The sequence below is a fragment of the Salvia miltiorrhiza genome, chromosome 4 (assembly GCF_028751815.1).
Source record: "Salvia miltiorrhiza cultivar Shanhuang (shh) chromosome 4, IMPLAD_Smil_shh, whole genome shotgun sequence".
Taxonomy (NCBI): Eukaryota; Viridiplantae; Streptophyta; class Magnoliopsida; order Lamiales; family Lamiaceae; genus Salvia; species Salvia miltiorrhiza.
The window spans coordinates 20,429,693-20,451,573 of record NC_080390.1 but is presented as its reverse complement, the minus strand read 5'-3'; the positions used below and the strand labels follow the sequence as shown (position 1 = coordinate 20,451,573).

Sequence of the window (21,881 nt, the reverse complement as noted above, 5' to 3'; positions counted from 1 at the left end):
AACATAATTTTAATAAATTATAACCAAAATTAAGTGTTTATGACGAGATTACCCCGTCTTTCTCTCTGGTTTCCTTACTTTCACACTTTTTTTTTCCTGAAGCCCTAGTTCCTTTGCCATGCATCTACTGTTGCTATCTCTCATTCTCTCTCGCGCTGCTTTCCGACGATCCCCTCTCTCTTTGATGACTTCCAGAATTTTGAGGAGTTTCATATCTACTAGAATTACGATATGCAAATTTAGATCAAATTTGGAATGAATTCGTACCATCGGTTCCAAGATCTGTCGTGTCAAGACGCAAGTGATGCCTTTCTCTTATCTCATCAAGTGGTACGAAAAAAAAAAATTGTACCGTTCGTAACAGGAGGGCACAAAAAAATACTCCAAATAGGAGAATTCACCTCCGTTGCCGAACCAATTTGTACCGTTCATATCATGAATTTGGTTAGATTTTTCATATTTCGTGTTGATTTGCTCAAATATTTTGTAAGTGTATTTGTTGAAAAATGAATAAAAAGTTCATTCGAATTGTGTTAATCAATTATACTTGAATTTATTGGTATGAATTGAAGCCTTAAGATTGTTTTTTGTTTGACAAAAAATGCGCAATTTTTTAGACAAGTGGTACGAATGAGACTATCACACAATTCGTTCCAAGTGAGGCGACACAAACGTTGGATCAAATAGTAAGAATATGCAATTTCGCACCATTCGTCCCAAGTGTTAGCATAAAAGATATTGGCGTAAATTGTATGAAATGGTTCATTTGTGCCAATAATTGTGCGACAGAGCTTGACACAAATTGTGCAAATATGTCATTTTCGTACCATGAATCACAATATTTGGCACGACTATTTGGGACGAACGGTATGAATCGTACCCTTTTACACCATTCATCCTAAAATTTGACATGATATACCTTTTGACAAATGGTACGAACCGTACTCTTTCGTACCATTCGCCCCAATATATATTTCCCACGACATACCTTCGGGCGAATGGTGTGAATAGGTCCTTCCGTACTATTCGTCCTAATTTTGGCAGAGCATACCTTTGAACGAATGATGTGAATTGGTCATTTCGTACAATTCGTTCCAACACTTGGGTATCATTCGTCACGCGTGCTAACGCGGACATAAATTTGAAATAACACAAATTCAAAAATAACATTTTACTCATTTTTTACAGTAAATATACTGCAAAATACAAGTATAAATCTCACAAAATAACACAAAATAAAATGAAATCTCACAAAATTATCCGTCGGTACGCAGTCAACATATGACTTTGACATAATAACATTAAAAAATGTCTTATCTTCCTAGAGGCAATAAAGCAGAACTTCGTACACTTGGTATGAATGGTGGGAAATGAAAATTTTCATACCATTCGTTCCGCGCATATGTCTAAAGGTCCTCTACTGTTCCAAGAATAGATGGTACTAGAGGGTTGATTTGGACCATCCATTCCTCCGGTTGATACGACAAATATCGATATGGATGGAACATATTCATATGATATCATTCCACATTTTATTTGATGTAGATTTGCATATCATAACTCTCGTAGATCTAGAACTCTTTGTGGTCATATTTAATTAGATTATGTATAAAATGAGAATATTGACGGAGACGATGAAGAAAATCGGAGAAGATGCCGTCAGAGATAATAAGAAAGAGCAACTCATCGAAGAGAGAGAGAGAGAGAGAGAGAGAGAGAGATAGGCATAATAAATATTTTTCACCATTAACACCTCTTTGTATCTATTTGACCTTATTTATATTTATTACTTTAGTAAGAAAAAATATACATTACTTTTTATTTTAAATATACATAAAAGTATGAGTGGATTTTGAAAATAGCCACTTTAAAATAATAAAAATCAAAATTGTTCACTAAGATAAAAATTTAAAAATTGGCCACACTTATCATTTTACCCTTCATATAAAAAAACTTAAATATTATCCACGAATCCACAACCAAGTCGAATTAGCAACTAGCACTAATTTTAGTTGTGAATTCCAGCTTTAAAACTCGAATTCACAACGGAATAGCTTAGTGTTGGCTGTGAATTTAAGTCTTAAATTTTGAATTCACAACTAGATATAGTATTAGTCGTGAATTCAAGTTTTAAATCTTTAAAACACAACTAGAAATATTGTTAGTCGTGAATTCAAGGTTTAAACTCAAATTCACAATTAGCATTATTTCTAGTTGTGAATTCGAGCTTTAAAACTCGAATTCACAACTAACACTAGAAATTCAGTTGTGAATTCATCAAATTGGTTGTGAATTTTAGTTTTCTCAAATTCACAACCAAAACAATTAGTTGTGAATTCGAGCATTTAAACTCGAATTCACAACAACCACTAACGATTCAGTTGTGAATTCTAGTTTTAGTTGTGAATTCAAGAACATTAAGTTTTTAATTAATAAATATGGTTATGAATTCAAGAACATTAAATTGTGAATTCATAAATCTAGTCGTGAATTCAAGAACATTAAATTGTGTTGGGGATGAATCCAACAACTACGGATTACGACGTCGGGGTCGTCCGGTACGATGAACACTAGCAACCTGAAACACGAACAACGTTAGAGCCCTTCTTCGAGCACCGGTGGGGGTGTCGATGGAAAGGCCTCCGACGCTCAAGTCAGTAAACGATATTAAGAAAAATCGTATTGAAAGTAATTGAAAGTAAAAGAATGAGGGTCGTTGAGAAGCAATTGAGCAATGAACGAGGGTCGTTGGGTTGTCCCGGTTGATCTGGTCACCGGGAAACCTAAGGCTGGGAGCGTGGAGGCAGAATAATGCAAGTGGGTAGAGAAGGTGGAGAGAACGTGTTGGAGTGCGAATGATTGTCCCCGTCTATTGACCTAATTGGTCTTTATTTATACCGTGATGGCCTGACGGCTAGGGTTTTGCTGACACGTCTCCCTCAACCCTAGTTGTTTCTATATTTTTGGGGTCGATATCCCTGATTAGTTTCTGCCTTCTTCCCCAAGTCGGTACCCTCTCTAGGGTTTGGGTCGATGGGCCTTGATGACCTAGTGTACCGGCTGAATTAATTGGAATTATTTCAGTATTTTGAATTGGGCTACACGTTTGGGTCGTGAATATTTATTCAAATGGGCTATACGAAATTTGCCCACTACAAATTGTGAATTCATAAATCTGGTCGTGAATTGAAGAACATTAATCAATTATCCAAAATCTCTTTCTCTTTCAATCGATCAAATCTATCCAATAAAATTCACAAATCATCACTGGAAAAAAAATATAACAAAGTTATAAATATTATCAGTAGAAATAGTCTAAGCGAACATGGTGATGCTGCCGATTACATGGTCTTTCTCTACCGCCACACCTCACCAGTCAACCGATTTGAGTATATCTGTCATTCTCTTCAAGGAGGCGAATTTTTAAATTTTAATGTTATGGGTAAATTCGTAGTTTTGCATAAAACCCTAGCCAATTTTTAAAGTTTTTATTTGATAGGCTAATTGTTAAATTTACTATAAGAAAGTGGCTAATTTCATATATTAACTCTAAAATTATTTGTGTGATTACGAGTAAGTGTATATATAATAAAATGTATATAGAATTATAATAAACTTTGTTTTTAAAGTTAATGCCGTGAAAAACCATGAACTTTTGTCCGATTTCCAAACTTTCCATGAACTTTTTTTTTATCAAAAATTCCCTTAACTTAATCGTATGAACAATTTTTCCATGCTTTTTTACTCCGGTGAAGCTCCGAGCTTACATGGCAATTACGAGCTGACATGGCGTCGACATGGCGCCTACTATGATTGAAAAGTGACACATGGAAAATGAAACAAAAAAAAAACGGTTATGTCGTCCTCTGCCTCCCGTCGCCATACCGCCCTTCTCCACCACCGCACCTCTTTCTCCACCGCCCTCCTCCACCACCATTAACGGCAGAGCAACCATTTGCCCGCCCCTCCACTGCCTTCCCCAACCACCACATCAGATTCGCCGCCTTCTTCTTCTCCCAACAACCTCCGCAGATTCGCCGCACCCCTCCGCTGCCCTCCCCCCAAAAATTGGATCTGCCATCCTTTTCCCCCAAATTAGGGATTTATTGTATGGGTGTGCTCCTAAATTGAGAAATTGAGAAGAGAGATCGAGAGATGGATGTATAACTTTACGAATTTTGTTATTGAGAAATTGTGTGAGTGTGCTTTTGAATTGAGAAATTGAGAAGAGAGAGAGATCGAGAGATGGGAGTATCGTGGTATTGAGGGGCGGCAGCGAGTTTGCTTTGCTGGAGAAGAAGCTGTAACGGCGGCGCAGCCATCTGCCCACCCCTCCGCTGCCTTCCCCTACCACCACACCAGATCCGCCGCCTTCCTCTTCCCCCAACAACCCCCGCAGATTCGCCGGCCTCCTCCGCTGCCTTCCCCCAAAAATCGGATCTGCCATCCTCTTCCCCCAAATTAGGGATTTATTGTGTGGGTGTGCTCCTAAATTGAGAAGAGAGATCGAGAGATGGATGTATAACTTTACGAATTATGTCATTGAGAAATTGTGTGAGTGTGCTCCTGAATTGAGAAATTGAGAAAAGAGATAGATCGAGAGATGGGAGTATCATTGCGTCGAGAGGCGGCGGCGAGTTTGCTTCGTTGGAGAAGAAGCTGTAACGGCGGCGCAGCCATCTGCCCGCCCCTCCGCTGCCTTCCCCCACCACCACACCAGACCTGCCCCTCCAGCGAAAATCTGCACTCGTTTGCTTCGTTTGGACTCTGGCGAGTTTGCTTCATTTAGACTCCGGCGAAAATCTGCACTCCGGCGAGCTCGGCCACCACCTGAGAGAAAGAGAGAGAGGGGTTTGGATTCAAAACGACGTCGTTTTACTCCTAACTAAACGACGTCGTTTTGATTCACCGCCGGTGACGCCATGTCACTTTTCAGGTGGGGGTTTTTGAAAATCATGGAAAAATTATTCGAGTGTTTAAGTTCATGGAAAATTTGATAAAAAAAATAGTTCATGGAAAGTTTGGAAATCGCACCAAAGTTCATGGTTTTTCACGGCATTAACCCTTGTTTTTATAAATGGAGAAATTTCTAAAAATTAATATTTCCTCTTTTTCCACATTATGGACGGCACAAGTTTTAAAAAAAGTAGTGAATATTAGTAGATAATAGTGGATATTATAGTGAGTGGAGTTTGAGCCCCACAATAAAGGTACTTTTTTGATGAAAATATAAGGTTAAGAAAATAAAGTGTTATGTAGACCCTACAACTATAAATGGAAGTGGAAATGATATTGTTGACAGATCGAAATGACAAATGTGAAAACTACATTAAGCGCACCGCACTAGTGCAACACTAGTTCATAAAAAGCAAGTCGAAAACATATATTTCCTCTGTCCTTAAAATACTTCCTAAGAGGAAGGAGCACGAGTTTTAAAATAAAAAAAATGAAAATATAAAAAATAAAGATAAATAAGGTATTAAGCGTGATGAAAAAGTGAAAAATAAGGATACCTGACGTATTATTATCAGTGAGGCATTATTCAAAAATAAAAAAATAAATAAAATTTTTTGAAGTCGGTACAAAAAATACAGGAAATTATTTTGAAGATGGAGGTAGTATGGGAGAAGCATCGTAACCTAAAATACAAAGGCCAAATAATATAAGGAAACTGGAAACGCGTATATCTCACGATTTCACAAAGTAAGTCTTTAATTCCAGACTAAAAGAAAAAAAAAGGAAAAAAAAAAAAAAGGAATCATTCCGCAGCACAAAATATATTCAAGAGCAAAAACTTCTAGGAGTTGAAGAGATGATAAAGTACAAGGTAAGATGGATCTAGTGTTTCCTTTTTCCCCCTCTCTAAATCAGCTTTTTCTTTTGGAAATATCGTTTTAAGTGCCATATTTGGGCAAGTGAAACCAGAATGCACACTCCCAGTGACATCAAACTGTACCAAGCCACACGAGCATTCGTTTTTTCGCTTACAGTTCGCATCTCCGCTTCTCTGCGATCACAATTTGAAGACGAATCGGGATACCAACATAATAATTCTATAGGCTAATTGCATCTAAATACACGAACTTTCACTCAATTTTAATTTTGCAAATGAACTAAAAAATTCTGCCTCCAAATGCACAAACTTTCAATTATTCTGATTTTTCACAAGGTTGTCCAGTGAATTAATGTAGCTGAAGTGGCACCGACATTCAACTACATCGTTTAATACATCGACTATTTAAACCATGTAAGCTGTTTAGACGTCCACCTCAACATTAATTCGGAGGCAATTTGACAACCATATGAAAAGTCGAGACAATTGAAAATTCATGTATTTGATGAAAGTTTGTATATTTAGGCACAATTGCTCCTAATTTTAAAGAATGAAATCACGCATATAGATATATGTATACCTGTTTTTGAGATACAAAAGATTTTCATGGATGGCCTCAACTGCTCCTTCAAGCTTTCTTAGCTCAAGCTCAACACCCTAATAGAGAGGAGCAAAATACGTAAATCATTCTATAACCTTTAAGGCTCACATCTCATTCTGGGTTCCAGAAATTCGGCCGCTTATTTCTCTTTCAAACTACCATGAATTTGTTAACCACACATTTAACTACAAAACCTAGGGGAAGCCATCTTACAGAACCCAACATATAGATTTTATGAAAAAATGAATGACTAAACACACAAGTAGAAAGAAAAAAGGGATTACATATGGAAATTTTTTGGTTAAAAATATATTTTCTAGTTTCTACAATAGGAAGTCAGCATTCGGGTTTCCTAATGAATGTACAAATAAAGTAGCAAGCAAGGAATGCTTAAAGTTCTCACCTCAATTTTTTCTTTTCTTGCAACTGAATCCCAATCCTTTGCTGCAATACCTGTCTTCCAATCAATGTTGATACTTATATCGCCACCTCCTGCATTATGGCCTCCCCCCCAAAAGCAAGCCAGATAATTCCCACCCTCGGTAGTTGTAAATGCAAATTGGCCGTGTGTGACATTTTCCTGGTGGTGGAGGGAATTCCCATAAGGCGAAGTCACCTACAGTAGAAGCATAATCACATTAGTCAGATAGATATTGCAGCAAAGGTAGATGCTATTAATGTGTCGGGCAATCAGCTAGATTGATTGATAGAATCCTCCCATGTGACGGGGAGGAGAGTAAAACCAAAACAAAAGGATGTGAAACCTAATCAAGGACAAAAAACTACAACTGAGAATTGATCAAAGTGAAACAATTCATCTCTATAGTTTTCAGGTTTGTTGGCAGCTGGAATTTTGTGCACCTATCTATAACTGATAACAATGTATAATTAATCATATCCACCACTTATTGATTATATCTACCGGATATATTTTGAAGAGCAAATTCAAAATGAAATGAACGACTCATTATTACAATAGAAAACACACAAAAACAAAAAATGTAAAACACAAGAAAACAGTGAGATGCTTTCACCAGATGCCCCACAACAATTTAGAGATGTAGAAAGCAACATGAAGACAACGATGCATAATTATTACTTATCAGCCAACTACTCGGTGCCAGGCCTTCCTGAGCTAGAGATATGGGCCAACAATCTTTTCAATGTGCTTTCCCATTTTGGTCGGCATGATTAAGAATTTCCAGACTAATTAAAAATATGAAACTTTACTCAATAGAGAGAAAACCAAGAGATGTTACAAGTTCAAAAGGCACATAAATATGTGCAATACATGCATCATAATGACTACCCAAGCAACAACTTACTTTCCTCAATTTTAACTAATTTGTCTGTCAGTTAAAAGGATAACATACCATTTTAATCTGTGCAAACTATAGGTCTGGGCATCTTTGCAACACCATCCCTTCTGTTGTTTCAAATGCCTACCCGTGAATGAATTTAATACAAATAGAAGAACAGAGGACGCCAAGGTTTGCCCTCTGAATAGAGAGAGCTTACACTAAGTTCTTTTCTGCTCTGAACTGTCACTGCTTTAGTAAAACAATGACATATATGCATGCATTCTTCATTTAGGCAACCCATTAAATGTCAACAACAAGCAGATTCCTTAGCTTTTTCACTGATATATGAATTTCCTAAGGTTCATTTATTTTCTAAGTTTACACTGGAAGTTATACTCCCTCCGTCCTACAAAAACATGCGGCACTTTTGGTGGCACGGGTTTTAAGAAAATATTAGGTGGGTGTGTTGTGAGTGGAGAAGGGTTCCCACTTTATTGTGAGTGGAGTGGTGAACATGGGTGGTTTTTTTGTGCATGCATTGAGAAAGTAGGGATAAAAAATAAGGGTTTTGTGGTGGGGTAGTGTCCAAAGTGGAAAGTGAATGTTTTTATGAGACGTACCAAAATGACAAATTGCGCATGTTTTTTGTGGGACAGATGGAGTATATTCTAAGCTGACAGTATATGCAAGCCAACTACATCCAAGACCCACGTATTTTTGGTACCTGCCGTTTCTGGCATGTTTAACTCCAACAAATCAAACTTTACCTTTGGCTAAACAATAGCATGGTTATTAACTTCTAATAAAAACATGCTACAAGAAACAAAACATAAGCTTTAATTATATTTCCTGTTATTACTTCTGATGGAGACCTCAATTTTATCACGTTTCTCGATTATCAATATCAGGTTCAAAGGAAACTTAGTAGGATGGTGTAGTACAAGCAATGAGTAGCACTCACAGCTGATAAGGTATATATACATGAGGAAGGAAATAGTGAGATGTAGCTAGTTTCTATGTGTACCAACATAAATAAATGCATAATCATATTTCAGAATTTAGGTTAATTACTATTTCTCAATCTCAATCAACAACTCACAAATTAGGTGTAATTTCAGCCTTCAGCCATCGAATCACTAAATAGCAGTAGTACCTATAGTCCTGATTTGCTTTTATCTTCTGAGAATCACCTTATAATTTTATTTTTTACCCTAACATCGATAGGTTCAACTTATCTTCCATTGAAGCGAGCTTAATATCGAAATCAAGCTCGCATGTAGCAAAAGTAATTCCTGAAAACGAGTTAAGCACAAACAATGACATAGTAACCCTAACCTTAGCGGAAATGGTGGGGGTGGAGTGGACGTGGTCATCGGAAATGACAACGTAATCGGCCAAAACGACGACGTTGCTCTGGATTTCTTCGGAGACGCACTTTGTGCCAGAGGTCGGCAAACTCAACCATATGGCGTCGCTCCTCCGCAGAAGACACAGAAAAAGCAACAGCAACACCACGCCGACGTTGGCACCCGCCACCATCGCTGTTTCTATCTATCTCTAAGATTGGAATCTCAATCACAAAGCGGAAACTTTGAAGCTCGGAGGTTGTTTGGGATTCGGAATTTAGATCATGGACAGTCTGCCAGGTCACGGAGTCTAACCAACTCCTAAATTATTCGAAATTTGGTAGGGCTCAGCAAAGTTTCGGAAAATTTGAAGAAACCAACCCAACCTTCCATTAAAATGATTCAGCTAAATTCGGTTTGTTGGTTTTTCCAATTATTTTGAAAAAAAAAAGTTGTAAATTATGTTTAAATCAATCTATCCATCTATTACTCTCTCCTCTCTCCGTCTACAAAATAATCTCCTACTTGACCTTAAATATTTGTCCGTGAAATAAATTCATACTCTGCTTTTTGAACAATTATACCCTCTTTTATTTCCTACATTTACTACTCCCTCCGTCCCAATAAACTTGTCCCACTTTCCTTTTTGGGTTGTCCCAATAATCTTGTCTCATTTCCTTTTTTAGTAAAAATTAGGGGTCTCATTAAAAATTAATTAAACACATTTTAATTAACTTTGTTAATTAAATCCCTTTTATTTCCTACTATTCCTTATTCCCTACTGCACTCGTCTCTCTCTTTCTCTCTCTATCAGCCGCCTCGTTTCCATCCTCCAGAAAACCCTAAAATCGTCAGCCCCATTCGACCGGCGCCGCCACCACTTCCCCCCTCTGTTGGTGGCCGGTGCTCGTCGACTATTGTTGGGCGACGTATTGCATATATTCGGCACGTACAGGGCTCTCTCTCTCCACTGGTCGCCTCTTCGCGTTTCTCCCGGAAATCCCAAAGTCGCCGGTCCAAATCGACCGCCGCCGCCTCCGCTTCAGTCAATTTCTGTATCCCCTTGGTTCGTCGGCTCCAAATTTCTGGTGTTCGTTGGTTGCTGTGAAACCCCTAAAATTTCACAGATCTAAGACGAGCGGCCGCCGATCTCGACCACCGCCGTGATGAACAACCCATGGGAGGGTTACTTGAGCGGCACGTACATTCCAGATACGGAGGAGGATTTCTCAAACTGGGGTTCACCTCCAAAGGTGTATTTCCCTTTCTCGGCGACGTTTTCGGAGGAAGAAAGAGAGTCTGACATGGTGGAGGAGATTGAAGCCGTGTGTTCGCCGGTCAAAACCCTAGCTTCGCCGAAATCCAGGTGGTCTTTGTTTAGGCGTCCTACCCCCTTGAAATATTATTAAATGCTGAGCTCTCTTACTATGGAGACTTTAATTTCATATCCTGATGATGTTTCCCTCGTTTGTGAGGAAAATTGGGACGACGTTGTTCGTTATTGTGGTCCAGAGGCCCCTGTGAGGAAGCCTGCGTACTCTCCTGCAATGTTGGTCTTCTTGAATGGCCTGCTCCCTTTTCCAGAATATTGGGTGAGATCCTCCAATTTTACATGCCTCTCTGTATATGTTGATTGGTATAGGCTCTGTGTGGCCTCTGTTTTTGCACTATCCCCTGTATATGTTGATTGGTATAGGCTCTGTGTGGCCTCTGTTTTTGAACTGTTTCCTGAATATGTTGATTGGTATAGGCTCTGTGTGGCCTCTGTTTTTGAACTATAACCTGTATATGTGTTGGGTGATGGTTAGCAAGTTTGAGATGATGAAACTATGCTCATGAATTGTTTTAAGTTAAAAACTCTATGATGAACTAGAAGCCACTGAGATGTTCGATTTACAGCCCCTAATGTGCGTACATATGTTGGTGTGTGCCCTATATGCATACATATGATGGTGTGTGCTCATGTGTAGCTTTAATTAAGCTTACATATGCTGGTGTGTGCCTGCCTCCCTGTTTTTGCTATTTCTCTTGGCTGGTACATATTCTGTAAATGGGAAAATGCCTATTTTCCCATCAAAAAGCACAGTCCCATCTTCTGCAATCAAGGGCCTACACATAGCGCACATGAACATCACTTTCGTTATGAACTTCTTTGACTTGCAAGTCCTGTGTGGTTCGGCCTCTCCGGGTGTCAAATAAAATCGGTGATTTGCTTTGGTTATGTAAAACCATTTCTCATCAATATGCACCGTGTTGTGCATACTCTTGAATTGAAGCACCTTGAGTATTCTATCATACTCGATTGCTTCAAGAGAAAACTTTAGACGTAGCAACTTGTTAGGGGCTGTTAAGTCGGGTTTTATCGCACTAGTATGAGCCCTGATCAAACCCTTGCTAATCCATCGCCCAACTGTGCTCTTGCTGCAATTTATTCCACTTGCTAGCCTCTGAATGGTTGATCTTTTGCTTAGCTCCAATGTTGAAATTAATTGAAGATCTATTTCAACTCTCTTGCGTCGTAGTTTGTTGATTTTGCCACTGATTGAATGCATATGCTGACCTTGATTCTGTTGTTTTTTTGCAGCAGTCCATAGTCGCGTCACCGTCCGACGGAAAACGCCGAACTTGACAGCAGCAGCCTGAATTCTGCCCCGTTTTGGCTTTCCACCTTGGCTGTCTTCAAGAACAAACTGCACGATCGAGTTTCTATCGCCTGTTGATAGATCTTTTCGCCCCATTTTTTCTGTTTTTGAATGGTTTATTGTGGCAAAAAGTAGTCTGCCACAATTTCACAGTTTTTGAAGTGTAATAGCCTTGTGTAGTGAATGACAGATTTTATAGAACTTGGCAGTGAATTTTGGTGGGAATTTTGAAAGCTGTGAATTAAATGAAAAAGTTCCAGATTTTTGCTCTACTTTTCCCTCTTCTTTTTTCATTTCAGATTTTTGCTCTAATTTTGAAGTGTAATGCCTTGAATTCTGCCAGCCTATTAAATTTGAAGGGATCAAATTCTGCCGCCTTGAATTTTGCCGCCCTTTTAATTTAATGAAAAGTCAGTCAACCTTATTTGAGTTAAACATAAGAATAATTAAGATTTACTTACTTTTTGTTAAATATGTGGGACCTCTTACTTTACAACACTAATTCAACACTCCTTAATCTCCGTGTCCAAAAGAAATGGGACAAGTTTATTGGGACGGATGGAGTATCTTTTACCATTTATGGGCCCACCCACAACATCTTTATCACATTTATATTCTATATTTACTTATCTTTATCACTCATGGGCCCAACCCACAATATATTTATCACTTTTAGAGCATCTACTATGCTGGGTTTTTTCTCAGGTAGTTGATGTGCTGGCATGGGTAGCACCATAAGAAAAAGCAATAAAATGAGATAGCAAAAGTTTTGAAGAAGTAATTTTACTACCCGGGTAGTAGCAGCAATGGTGGGTTCCACCAAGGTTCCACCAAGTATTTTAAACTAATTTCTATTTTTTGTTGTGGTTCCCAACTACTTAAATCATTTTTTATATATATAATGGTAAATATAATAATAATAATAGTGGGGTTCATGAATAGTTAAATATGAGGTAATAGCACAATGAAAAAAATATGAGTGAGTAGAAAAATGAGGTAGTTGTTGAGATGTCACACATGTGGCACTACTATGAGGTAGCACCACAGTGGATGGTCTTATATTCTATATTTACTACTCTTTATCACTCTTGGGTCCATCCCATAACACCTTTTTTCACTTTTGGTCAATTACCATTTTATTTCACCCACAACACTTTTATCACTTTTTTTAGTTTTCGTGTCAAACATCAAATGTGAGTTTATTTTGTGGACGGATGGAGTATTAAATAGATTACATTTTTGAGAGCCCATAGGAATTATCTTTCATACGTGGCGCTCTCAAAAGTCCCCATTTTATGCTCTCAAACGTTGTAAATTATGTTTAAATTTTTTTCTAATCGAACCGGCAAAAAAAAGGTGAAATGCATATTAGCCTAAAAAATAAGTACACGGACTTATAAAGCCATGGTTATAATAGTATAACAAAAATAGCCATTTTTTATGAAAAGACTATTACACCCTTAATGCGTCCCACAAGATAGAAAATATACTTTAATTTAATTCAAAGAATTAAAGACACAAATCAAACAAAAAGAAAAAATCGTGTTCCACAAATCTGAAACTCCTCTCATATCACTTCATCTTCTTACTTTCTCATCCTAAGCCCATTTTTTTTTCTTTCAAAATTATCACCGCTTGACGCTCTCACGTCCGCTCAGCGTCGCCGCCTACCTAAAGCTCGTTTCGCCCACCGCCGTTCATAGCCTTGCTTAGACTATCTTTATCAACAACCTACATCAACCCAACTTTTTAATAAAAAAATTATTTCTCTATCTTCCACATACACAATCTATAATTCAACAACCTTTATCTTTTATCAATGACCCATTTCAACCTTTACCAACCCAACTTTTTAATAAAAAATTATTTTCTCTCTCTTCCACATATACAAATATGGTTTACTAAAGTAGGATATAAAATGGTTTAGAAAATTAAGAAAACAATCATTAGTTAAATAATGATATTTGTGCCACATGGCAGCTCAAGAGTAAAGGTTATTCCAAGTTGGTCTGCAATTAATTTTACAATCGATTGTTGATCAATTTAAATTTTAACATTTTTTTTAATTTACTTATTTTGTCTTGTAGTGATGACCCTCAACAACCGGTCATTGATAAAAGTGGTCTTAAGCCCAAAATCAAACTCTCTCGCTCTCTTGTCGTGACCATCATTGCCTGCTAGCTACCACCGAACGGCTGCCTCGAAATTGATAAAGGAATTATTTTCTAATCAAGTTCGCCCTCCGCACACCAAATAATTTCAATTCAAATAGAGAACTTAACTATAAAAACTTAGAACTAAGACAAGCCTAAATTAATTTTTAAATTTGGCTCTTTATTTTCTATCTAATTCCAAAATGCATTAATTCATATGCGTGGATCAAGCTCGACTACGATGACACATTTTCTAGCTTCGAGAAGCTTTTACGTGAGATTTCCATAACTCGGATCATTCTCAACTCTCGAGGATGGTATCGGTGTGTTTTATACCCGGACCAGGAGGGGTTTTTTAGTAACTGTAATACCTTAATCATCAATGCAAACGGCCATTATTTTCTTTTGTTTGTGATGAAGAGTTGTATCTATCGCTTATAATCCCAATGTATGAACTTGTGTCAATTGTAATAATCTCTGCTATGTAATTAGCAAGAAAAATGGTGTTAATGAAAGATAAATTACATCATTACAAGTTGATGGCAGACCATTCAAAGAATTATTACTCTTTGAAAATTGATGGATATGCCATTGAAGGAATAATATTTTATTGGAGAATTAGTGCTTTTGTTTCGTAAGAATTCATTTATACTTGTGCATATAACTGCTTAATTAATTTCAATTTCAGTGGTTACGCACTGGTGTTCTTTAAATCAGTAATTATATAATTAAGGTTTTCAATTGATCATTATTATTGTTTTTAGGGATAAGGTACAAATCCACCCTTGAAGTGGAGGCCCCAGAGCGTATACTCATTCTCGACCTTGGCCCAAATACACCACTAGAGTCCATAAAAGGTGCATTTAAACCCAACAAATTAACGACAATTTCTTGTCGTTAACTTGCTGGGTTTAAATACACCCCCAGAGTCTATAAAAAGGGTGCATTTAAACCCAGCAAGTTAACAACTTGGGTCAAGGTCAAGATTGAGGGGGTATACGCTATATTCTTTAGCAAAGGATGAAATTCAGCGGCATGGCCATCTCCAGCCAACGAAGGCGCGTCGAACAGACTCCAGGGGCGCCAATTTCGCCTAAACTGTAACACCCCGTACTTTTTCTTATTAGCAATAGTGTCGAGAGACTACTGAGAGTATTGCGATATTGATATATTAGATTTTTGATTATTTTAGATGAGACGGAGTTTCTATATAGATGGAGATATGAGTCTGTTAAAAGCTGATGATGAAACTAGAAAGTGAACAGCTTTGAGAGACCGAGTTGAGATAGAGATGCTGATTGAATTGAGAAGAGATTATATTTTATTTCCGATGACGGGTACATAGCTATATGCGAGACTAATTGTCCTATTATGTTAGTAGGAACATTTGGTTAGAAATAGAGTTAAGGAAAAATGAGTGAGAATCCCTATAAAGAAGAGTCGATTTGAGAGATGATCTGTTTGACGATGAATGTGGATTGTCTTGATGTGACATTATCTTAGACTATTTGTTTGACTGATTATGTGACTAATTGTTACGTGTGTATTTATGATTGAGTGATTATGATTTTCTTAAGAATGATAGCACGTGAGATTTATTTTGAGATTTTTTAACGAACAAGATTTATTTTTAATCGGGAAGTAGTAAAGTATCTATATATTCTAACAGTATTTCTCAAGATTTATTTTCCTGAGATGATGTGAAGTTGATTGAGTGAGTGCACTAATTATTAGTGTTATTATTTTTATTTTGGCCATATAAGTGTATAGAGTATAGTTTTTATTTTTGAGTGATATTACATGATTTAATTTCGCTACACACATTGCCACTCTCACAACCATTATTTTAATATTTACACCATGTGACTAATTTATCAAGTGGGCAAGTGGATTAGAAGGCATTAAATGAAGCACTAATTATGCTAGAGGATTAGGGGACATGTATTTGTCTTAAGCAAAAACAAAAATTTCTCTCACTCCCTCATTTCCCCTCACTCACGCCACTCACCCTCACTCACTCATTTCTCTCTTTCTCCTCCATTGATCACCATTAGAGAAACCTTCAAGCTTCCTAAATCACTTCTATGTTAGTATCCTCCATTAAATCAAGCCCTAAAACACCTTATACACTTGAATCAAGAGATCTTGGAAGAATTAGAACTTGGATTCTAGAGTGAAGAAATTCTACTTCTCTCAAAATCCTTGAGCAAGTGTTAGATATCTCTAGATCTAATCATATTTGATTTATATATGTGTATATATGCATGATTGAAGCAAGAAAACACCCCTCTCTTTCTTCCTTAAAATTTTTGAAAATTTGGGGTCTTCCCCTTCAAAAAAAATTCTCTTCCTTTTCTTAAATTGGAGTGAGATTTATGCTTATTGATGTATTTCAAGATGATTCCTATGCGTATTGAGAAGCTTTGACATGAGGTATGAATTTTCACTTAGGTTAGTTTGTCTAAAATTTGGGAGTTCTTGAGTCTATGGATTGAATGATAAATTGATGATGAGTATAAGCTTATGAGATGACTAATATGATAATTGATGGAGTAGATTGATGATTTGAAGTGGATTGTTAATTTTGATGAAAGTTAGTTTGATGAAAATTAGGTATATGTGTCTCTATGCTTTAAATTGCTAATTGATGGTTCATATATGTGATTAAGTAACCTAAATTGATAGATCTAAGGTTGGATTAATGATTTAGTCATGCTTATAGATTTTCAAAAAGTTTAGTTTAACAAAAATTAGGATTTTCATGTCTATGTGTTATCTATGTGTATTGACTTAGGATAAATGAGATTGAACATGCTAATAGTGTTTATTGATGATTAAGTTGGTTAATTGTTGCCTATGTGAGAATTTACTTAAGTTTAGTTTGCATGAATAAGAGGAGTCTTTCCTATTGTGTAGAGTTATGAGATAGATGTGATTATATATGGCTATTTGAGAAGTATTTGAGTATGAATATGTGATAAGAGATGAAACTGATCATTCCTTAAATTATTGGTTGAGAACCAAGTATGATGTTGAAAAAGGAAAGTTGAGTTTGATTTTTCTTGAGTCGATTGATCATGTATTTATGTTCTTGGCTGTTATAAGAGCTTAATTTAAATCTTTGAGAATTTTTCATCAAAGAAGTCCGAAGTTTAGGTAATTGCTTTTATGTTCAAGTTTGGAGTTAATTTGAGACCTTTCTAAAGCCAACTGACCTACTATTTTCGACGGGTTTTTGTTACCTAAAAATTAGGGGTGGGAAGATCGGGTATCGGGTACCCGACTACCCGACCCGAAAAAATCGGGTATAGGGTACCCGATACCCGAAAAATTAGGGTATCGGGTCGGGTTCGGGTATTAGGGTGGTCTAAAAATCGGGTATCGGGTATACCCGATCGGGTATCGGGTATACCCGAATACCCGAATTTTTTATTATTATATATATATTTTATTTAATCAATTATATTATTTAAAGTTAATTAACTATTCAACTCTCTCTCTTCTCTAACATCTGTATTGAGTCCATCCACCGACTCAAATTCAAGATTCTCAATTCTCTCTCTTTCAATCCCTCTGGAGTCGCCCCTGTACTCCCGCCGTCCCTCGCCCGCCCGCCCCTCGCCCGCCCGACCTTGCGGCGCCCCTCGCCCGCCCGTCTCATCGGCCGTCGCCAGTGGGAAGCTCGCTCCCAGTCCCACCGCGACCCTCGCCCAGTCGCTCCGCCTCCGAGCTCCGACGACAGGTGAGCGGCGCCCCTCGCCGCCCGTCATCGCCCAGAGCCAATCGCCAGTGAGCGGCGACCCAGCGGCGCCCCTCGCCGCCCGTCTTCTTCTTCTTCCTCTTCTTCTTCTTCTTCTTCTTTTTTTTTTTTTTAAATACAGATCTGTATGTCAGTATGTGTTATCGAATTTGGTCTGATTTGGTATATGAATTTGGTCTGATTTGGTTTATGAATTTCAACTGATTTGGTGTATGAATTTCAACTGATTTGGTGTTATCGAATTTTTTCGACTGAATTTCAATTTGCTGCTGCTGCTGCTGGTGCTATCGGGTATTTCGGGTACCCTAATACCCGAGTCGGGTATCCGATTCGGGTATTCGGGTACCCGATTTCAGAATCGGGTTCGGGATCGGGTGGAGGTTTTGGTCAATTTTCGGGTTCGGGTACCCGATTTTTTCGGGTAGGGTACCCGAACCCGACCCGATTCCCAGCCCTACTAAAAATATTGAAAAATTTATAGTGAGTATATATGAAGATCTTGAATACACTCATAAAAGTTTAAGTCATTTGGACGTCATTTGCTATTTTTCCAAAATATAAAACTCCAACTACAACTTTCTACTGAAAATTTCTAAGAACAGACAATAGATCCACCCTTTTCAGTAGCTTTCCATAAAGTTTTACCTTCCAAAGTTTTATGGTAAAGAGATTATTGTGTTATCTAGCCACCCACCAAATTTCAAGCCATTTCAGAAATGTTTACTATTTTTCAAAAATCAAAACTTTCAGTTGCACAAAACTGCCGGATATGGTAGACTGTAGGAGAACAGCCATATCTCTTAAACCACTTGGATTTTTTCAACATACTTTTTTTTAAATGAAACTAAACTCAAAGAGGTTTCCGTTGATATGAGTCTCGAACCCAGAAGAGGTCCGAGGTGAAACGGATTAAGATTTTTGGTTTAAGACAATGCAGAATAGTATTTGAATGTGATAACTTATATATGTGATTCTATGTGCCTTATGTGTCTATGTGTGCCTATGTGCTTGATTGCTTTTAATCTAGCCCTATTTAAGTGTTAAGTCGAGAGTAGGATTTGTGATTTCTTAAGATATATGTATATACTTAGGAAATTTGAAATGAGAGTGACGGGATATCTTGAGGTAGGATTGAAGTCTTTAGTAAGCGGGTTGCTAATTGAGGTTTATTTTATCTCATGAACCTTCTATGCGGATGATGATATTTGAAGACACAAGCAGAGGAAAGAAGTAAGTTGTCTCCACTTTGACGAGAGCTTGAGCTAAAGTCTTCACGTGGGCATTACTTTCACTACCACTATTATGTGGGAATTATTTTGAGTATACATATTATACGAGCTTTCTGAATCGAAGAAGAGAATCACAAAGCCAAAATCAGTCCACTACTAATTACATATATTCTCTTAGAACCTTAGGCATATATTGTTTATCCAAAGCCTAAGTCACTGATTACAGAGAACCTGTTCTCTGTGATCTAGTTGGTAGTTTTCGAACCTCCTTTCAACTGAGCGAAAAGAGTGTTTGAAGTTATGCGGAGTTCAGACCAGTGTTCTGACTCAAGAGAAATCTTAGTGCCCAGTGTGTGCTAAGTGTGTTTGAGAAATCCAACCTAGTGTGTTGGTACTGAAACGTGTGGTTTCGGTTGTTTCGGTTTGTTGTGCACCCATAAGCACAAGCCCTGAGTACTTGTCAGTGTGATCAACTGACCGTGGATATAGGAATTAAATTTCGAACCACGTAAAAATCCCTTTGTCGTTTATCGCTTTCTGTTAGGTCCAGAGGGTCTCGAATAGGTGTATGGGGGGAATACACCTATAGGCTATTTTCGATCTTTACAAGAGATCAAAACGAAACTTCAAACACAAACTCAAATAACCTGTTTACTGAAAAGAGTTTTGACCAAAATAGCGTTGACGACTGATACCGAATACTCTTCAGTAAGGAGTTATCAGTTAAGTCCAAAGACCTTAACTGATTCACGTAAAACTTCAGTCGAGTTTGATAAAAAGAGATGTTATGAATCTTACTGACTATCTGCAGATAGATTAGTTAGACTAATAACACACGCAGCGAAAAACTTTTATTTCGCAATAGCCTGTGAGTTAAGCACATTGTCAGTCTTTAGATTTCTCTTTGCAATTAATCAGTTTTCAGTTTACGAAGAGAAGAACACAAGTAAAAAGGTAAATACTGAAAGCTGTAAATAACACAGAGATTTTTACGTGGTTCGGAAAAAACTTCTTACATCCACGGTTGGTTGATCAGACCAACAACTTCACTGGGCAAGTGCTTACGGGTGCACTGCAAACCTGAACATGTGCTTACGGGTGCACACAACCGAAACAACTGAAGATCCAATCTTCAGTACCAACATTCCTTGTTAGATTTCTCACTCCTAGCACGCCGTGGGCACTAGGATCTTACGGAGACAGAACACCTTTCTAAACTCCTTAGCAACACAAACACTCGATTCAGTTGGTTGAAGGGAGGTTTGAAAACTTGCCAACTAAACTTCAAAGAACAAGTTCTTGCAGTTAGTTTGACCTAGGCTTTGGATAAACAAGGTTTGCCTAAGGTCTAAGAGAATATATGTAATCAGCAATGACTGATTTTTGGCTTTGGAATTCTCTTCTTCGATTCAAACTTTGGAGAGTCTGGGCTTTAGCTGAGAAACAATTTTAGCAGCGTTTCAGCTTATGTCGTTGAATCGGGGACGATTGAAGTGATCCTTGAGCGCTATTTATAGGAGAAGTCTTGAATAGATTCGTTGGCGGAGAAGGTCTTCAAGATTTCTTCCGTTAGAGAGTAATTTGAACTTGGGCTGAGGCTTCAATCTTCGAGGTTCCTTGTTTGGTGAGAACGGCTATGTTGAAAAGCAGGAGATGCGGCATCTCTGAAAAGGTAATCACCAAAGAAGAATGACCTCTGCAGAGAAAGGACGATCCTGAGATCTCTGCATTTAATGCGGCTGTCCTTCTGGAGTGCGTGGCTTCCTTTGAACGTTGGAGGTTCAGTCCGAGGAAGAATATTTAACTGATACTTGACTTTAGTATCAGTCCGCTGATTCCACGTGGCTCGCATTAAGTAATCAGTCAAAAACTGATTCTTCGACTGATGCTTCAGTCGGCAACTTCAGTCTTCAGTCTTCAGTCCTTCGTTCTTCAGTCTTCAGTCTTCAGAACAACAACTAAACTAGGAAAAGTGCTCTAACACTTGAGTTCAACCAGTCCTAGTCTATTGCAAAAGAAACCTATTGATTTTGGTATCATCAAAACAAGGATTATGATATTTCATTAAGTTCCCAACACTTTCAATCTTTACTTTCTTATTTGTGAGCAAGCACTTTTCAACTGAAACTGATTAAGTGCAAAGTGAAACTAAGATCTTGACAACGTGCTTAATCACAAACGACTTTTTCGAAAGAAAAGTTTTACGCTGCCAAGTGTTATTTGTCTGACTGATTTATCTTTATGATATTCAGGAGGATTCATAACACTTCTCTGTTTTACAAACTAGACTGAAGCCTTACGTATATCAGTTAAAGTCTTGGACTTAACTAGTATCTCTTTACTGAAGAGAGATTCAGTATCAGTCTTCAACCAAAGTCTTTCTTAACTCTTATACTGTTAAAAGGTTGAGTTGGTTTGTTGTTTTCGAAAAATAGCCTATAGGTGTATTCCAGATTTATGCTTAATTGTTCTAATTTTAGGGGTTTGCATGTGCATATTTTAAGTTAAATCTTCTGGAAATTGGTGTGTTTTATGGTTTGTTTTATGCTTTGCAGGAGATTTAGGTTTTATAGATGGAAGAGTGTAATTTTGGAGATTTTGAATGAGAAATGTGTTTCTGGCGCACTCTGATGTTCAGAGCTGAAAAGCCCGCGCCAGAGCTGAAAAGCCCGTGTTCAGAGTGGAAAAGCCCGCGCGCAGAGCAGAGCAGAGAGGCTCGCCAGAGCAGAGCACAAATACCAAAGAAGAGCTGACTTGTAGAGTCAGAGCTGACATCTCCAGAGCTGAACTTCCCTAGCAGAGCTGAAATCTCCAGAGCAGAACAAACTTGTCAGAGCAGAGCTAAAACATCATAGCTAAACTCGACAGAGCTGACTTACGCGCTAGAGTAAACCACGTAACAGAGCAGAGCTAAAAGAGTGACAGAGTCAACGTATGCAGAGCTGAACTTTGCAGAGCTGACTTTTAGCTCTGCCTTTTTCAGAGCTCGCTAATGCCAGAGCCGAACTTTTAGCTC

General features: G+C 37.8%; 2 protein-coding genes across 2 annotated transcripts; both read right to left on the bottom strand.

Annotated features, from left to right (window-relative positions):
* Window positions 1-5,635: 5,635 nt before the first annotated feature.
* On the bottom strand, window positions 5,636-9,518 carry LOC131021102 (transmembrane emp24 domain-containing protein p24delta3-like). The gene is made up of 4 exons (XM_057950191.1): window positions 9,071-9,518; window positions 6,838-7,050; window positions 6,414-6,490; window positions 5,636-6,007 (listed from the first exon to the last, which is right to left on the bottom strand). The coding sequence occupies exons 1-4, from the start codon at window positions 9,272-9,274 to the stop codon at window positions 5,863-5,865; spliced, it is 639 nt and encodes a 212-aa protein (XP_057806174.1). The 5' UTR covers window positions 9,275-9,518; the 3' UTR covers window positions 5,636-5,862.
* Window positions 9,519-11,063: 1,545 nt separating this feature from the next.
* LOC131023125 (uncharacterized) lies at window positions 11,064-11,819 on the bottom strand. The gene has a single exon (XM_057952668.1). The coding sequence runs from the start codon at window positions 11,817-11,819 to the stop codon at window positions 11,064-11,066; it is 756 nt and encodes a 251-aa protein (XP_057808651.1).
* Window positions 11,820-21,881: the final 10,062 nt, after the last annotated feature.

Bases quoted from the DNA above. Each gene is read 5' to 3' on its own strand.
- LOC131021102 (XM_057950191.1), bottom strand. From the start codon at position 9,274: ATGGTGGCGGGTGCCAACGTCGGCGTGGTGTTGCTGTTGCTTTTTCTG. The intron at 7,051-9,070 runs GTTAGGGTTACT...CTTCTACTGTAG, and splicing joins CCCCCACCATTTCCGCTAAG to GTGACTTCGCCTTATGGGAA. The intron at 6,008-6,413 runs GTATACATATAT...TTGTGATCGCAG, and splicing joins CTTTTGTATCTCAAAAACAG to AGAAGCGGAGATGCGAACTG.
- LOC131023125 (XM_057952668.1), bottom strand. From the start codon at position 11,819: ATGGGGCGAAAAGATCTATCAACAGGCGATAGAAACTCGATCGTGCAG.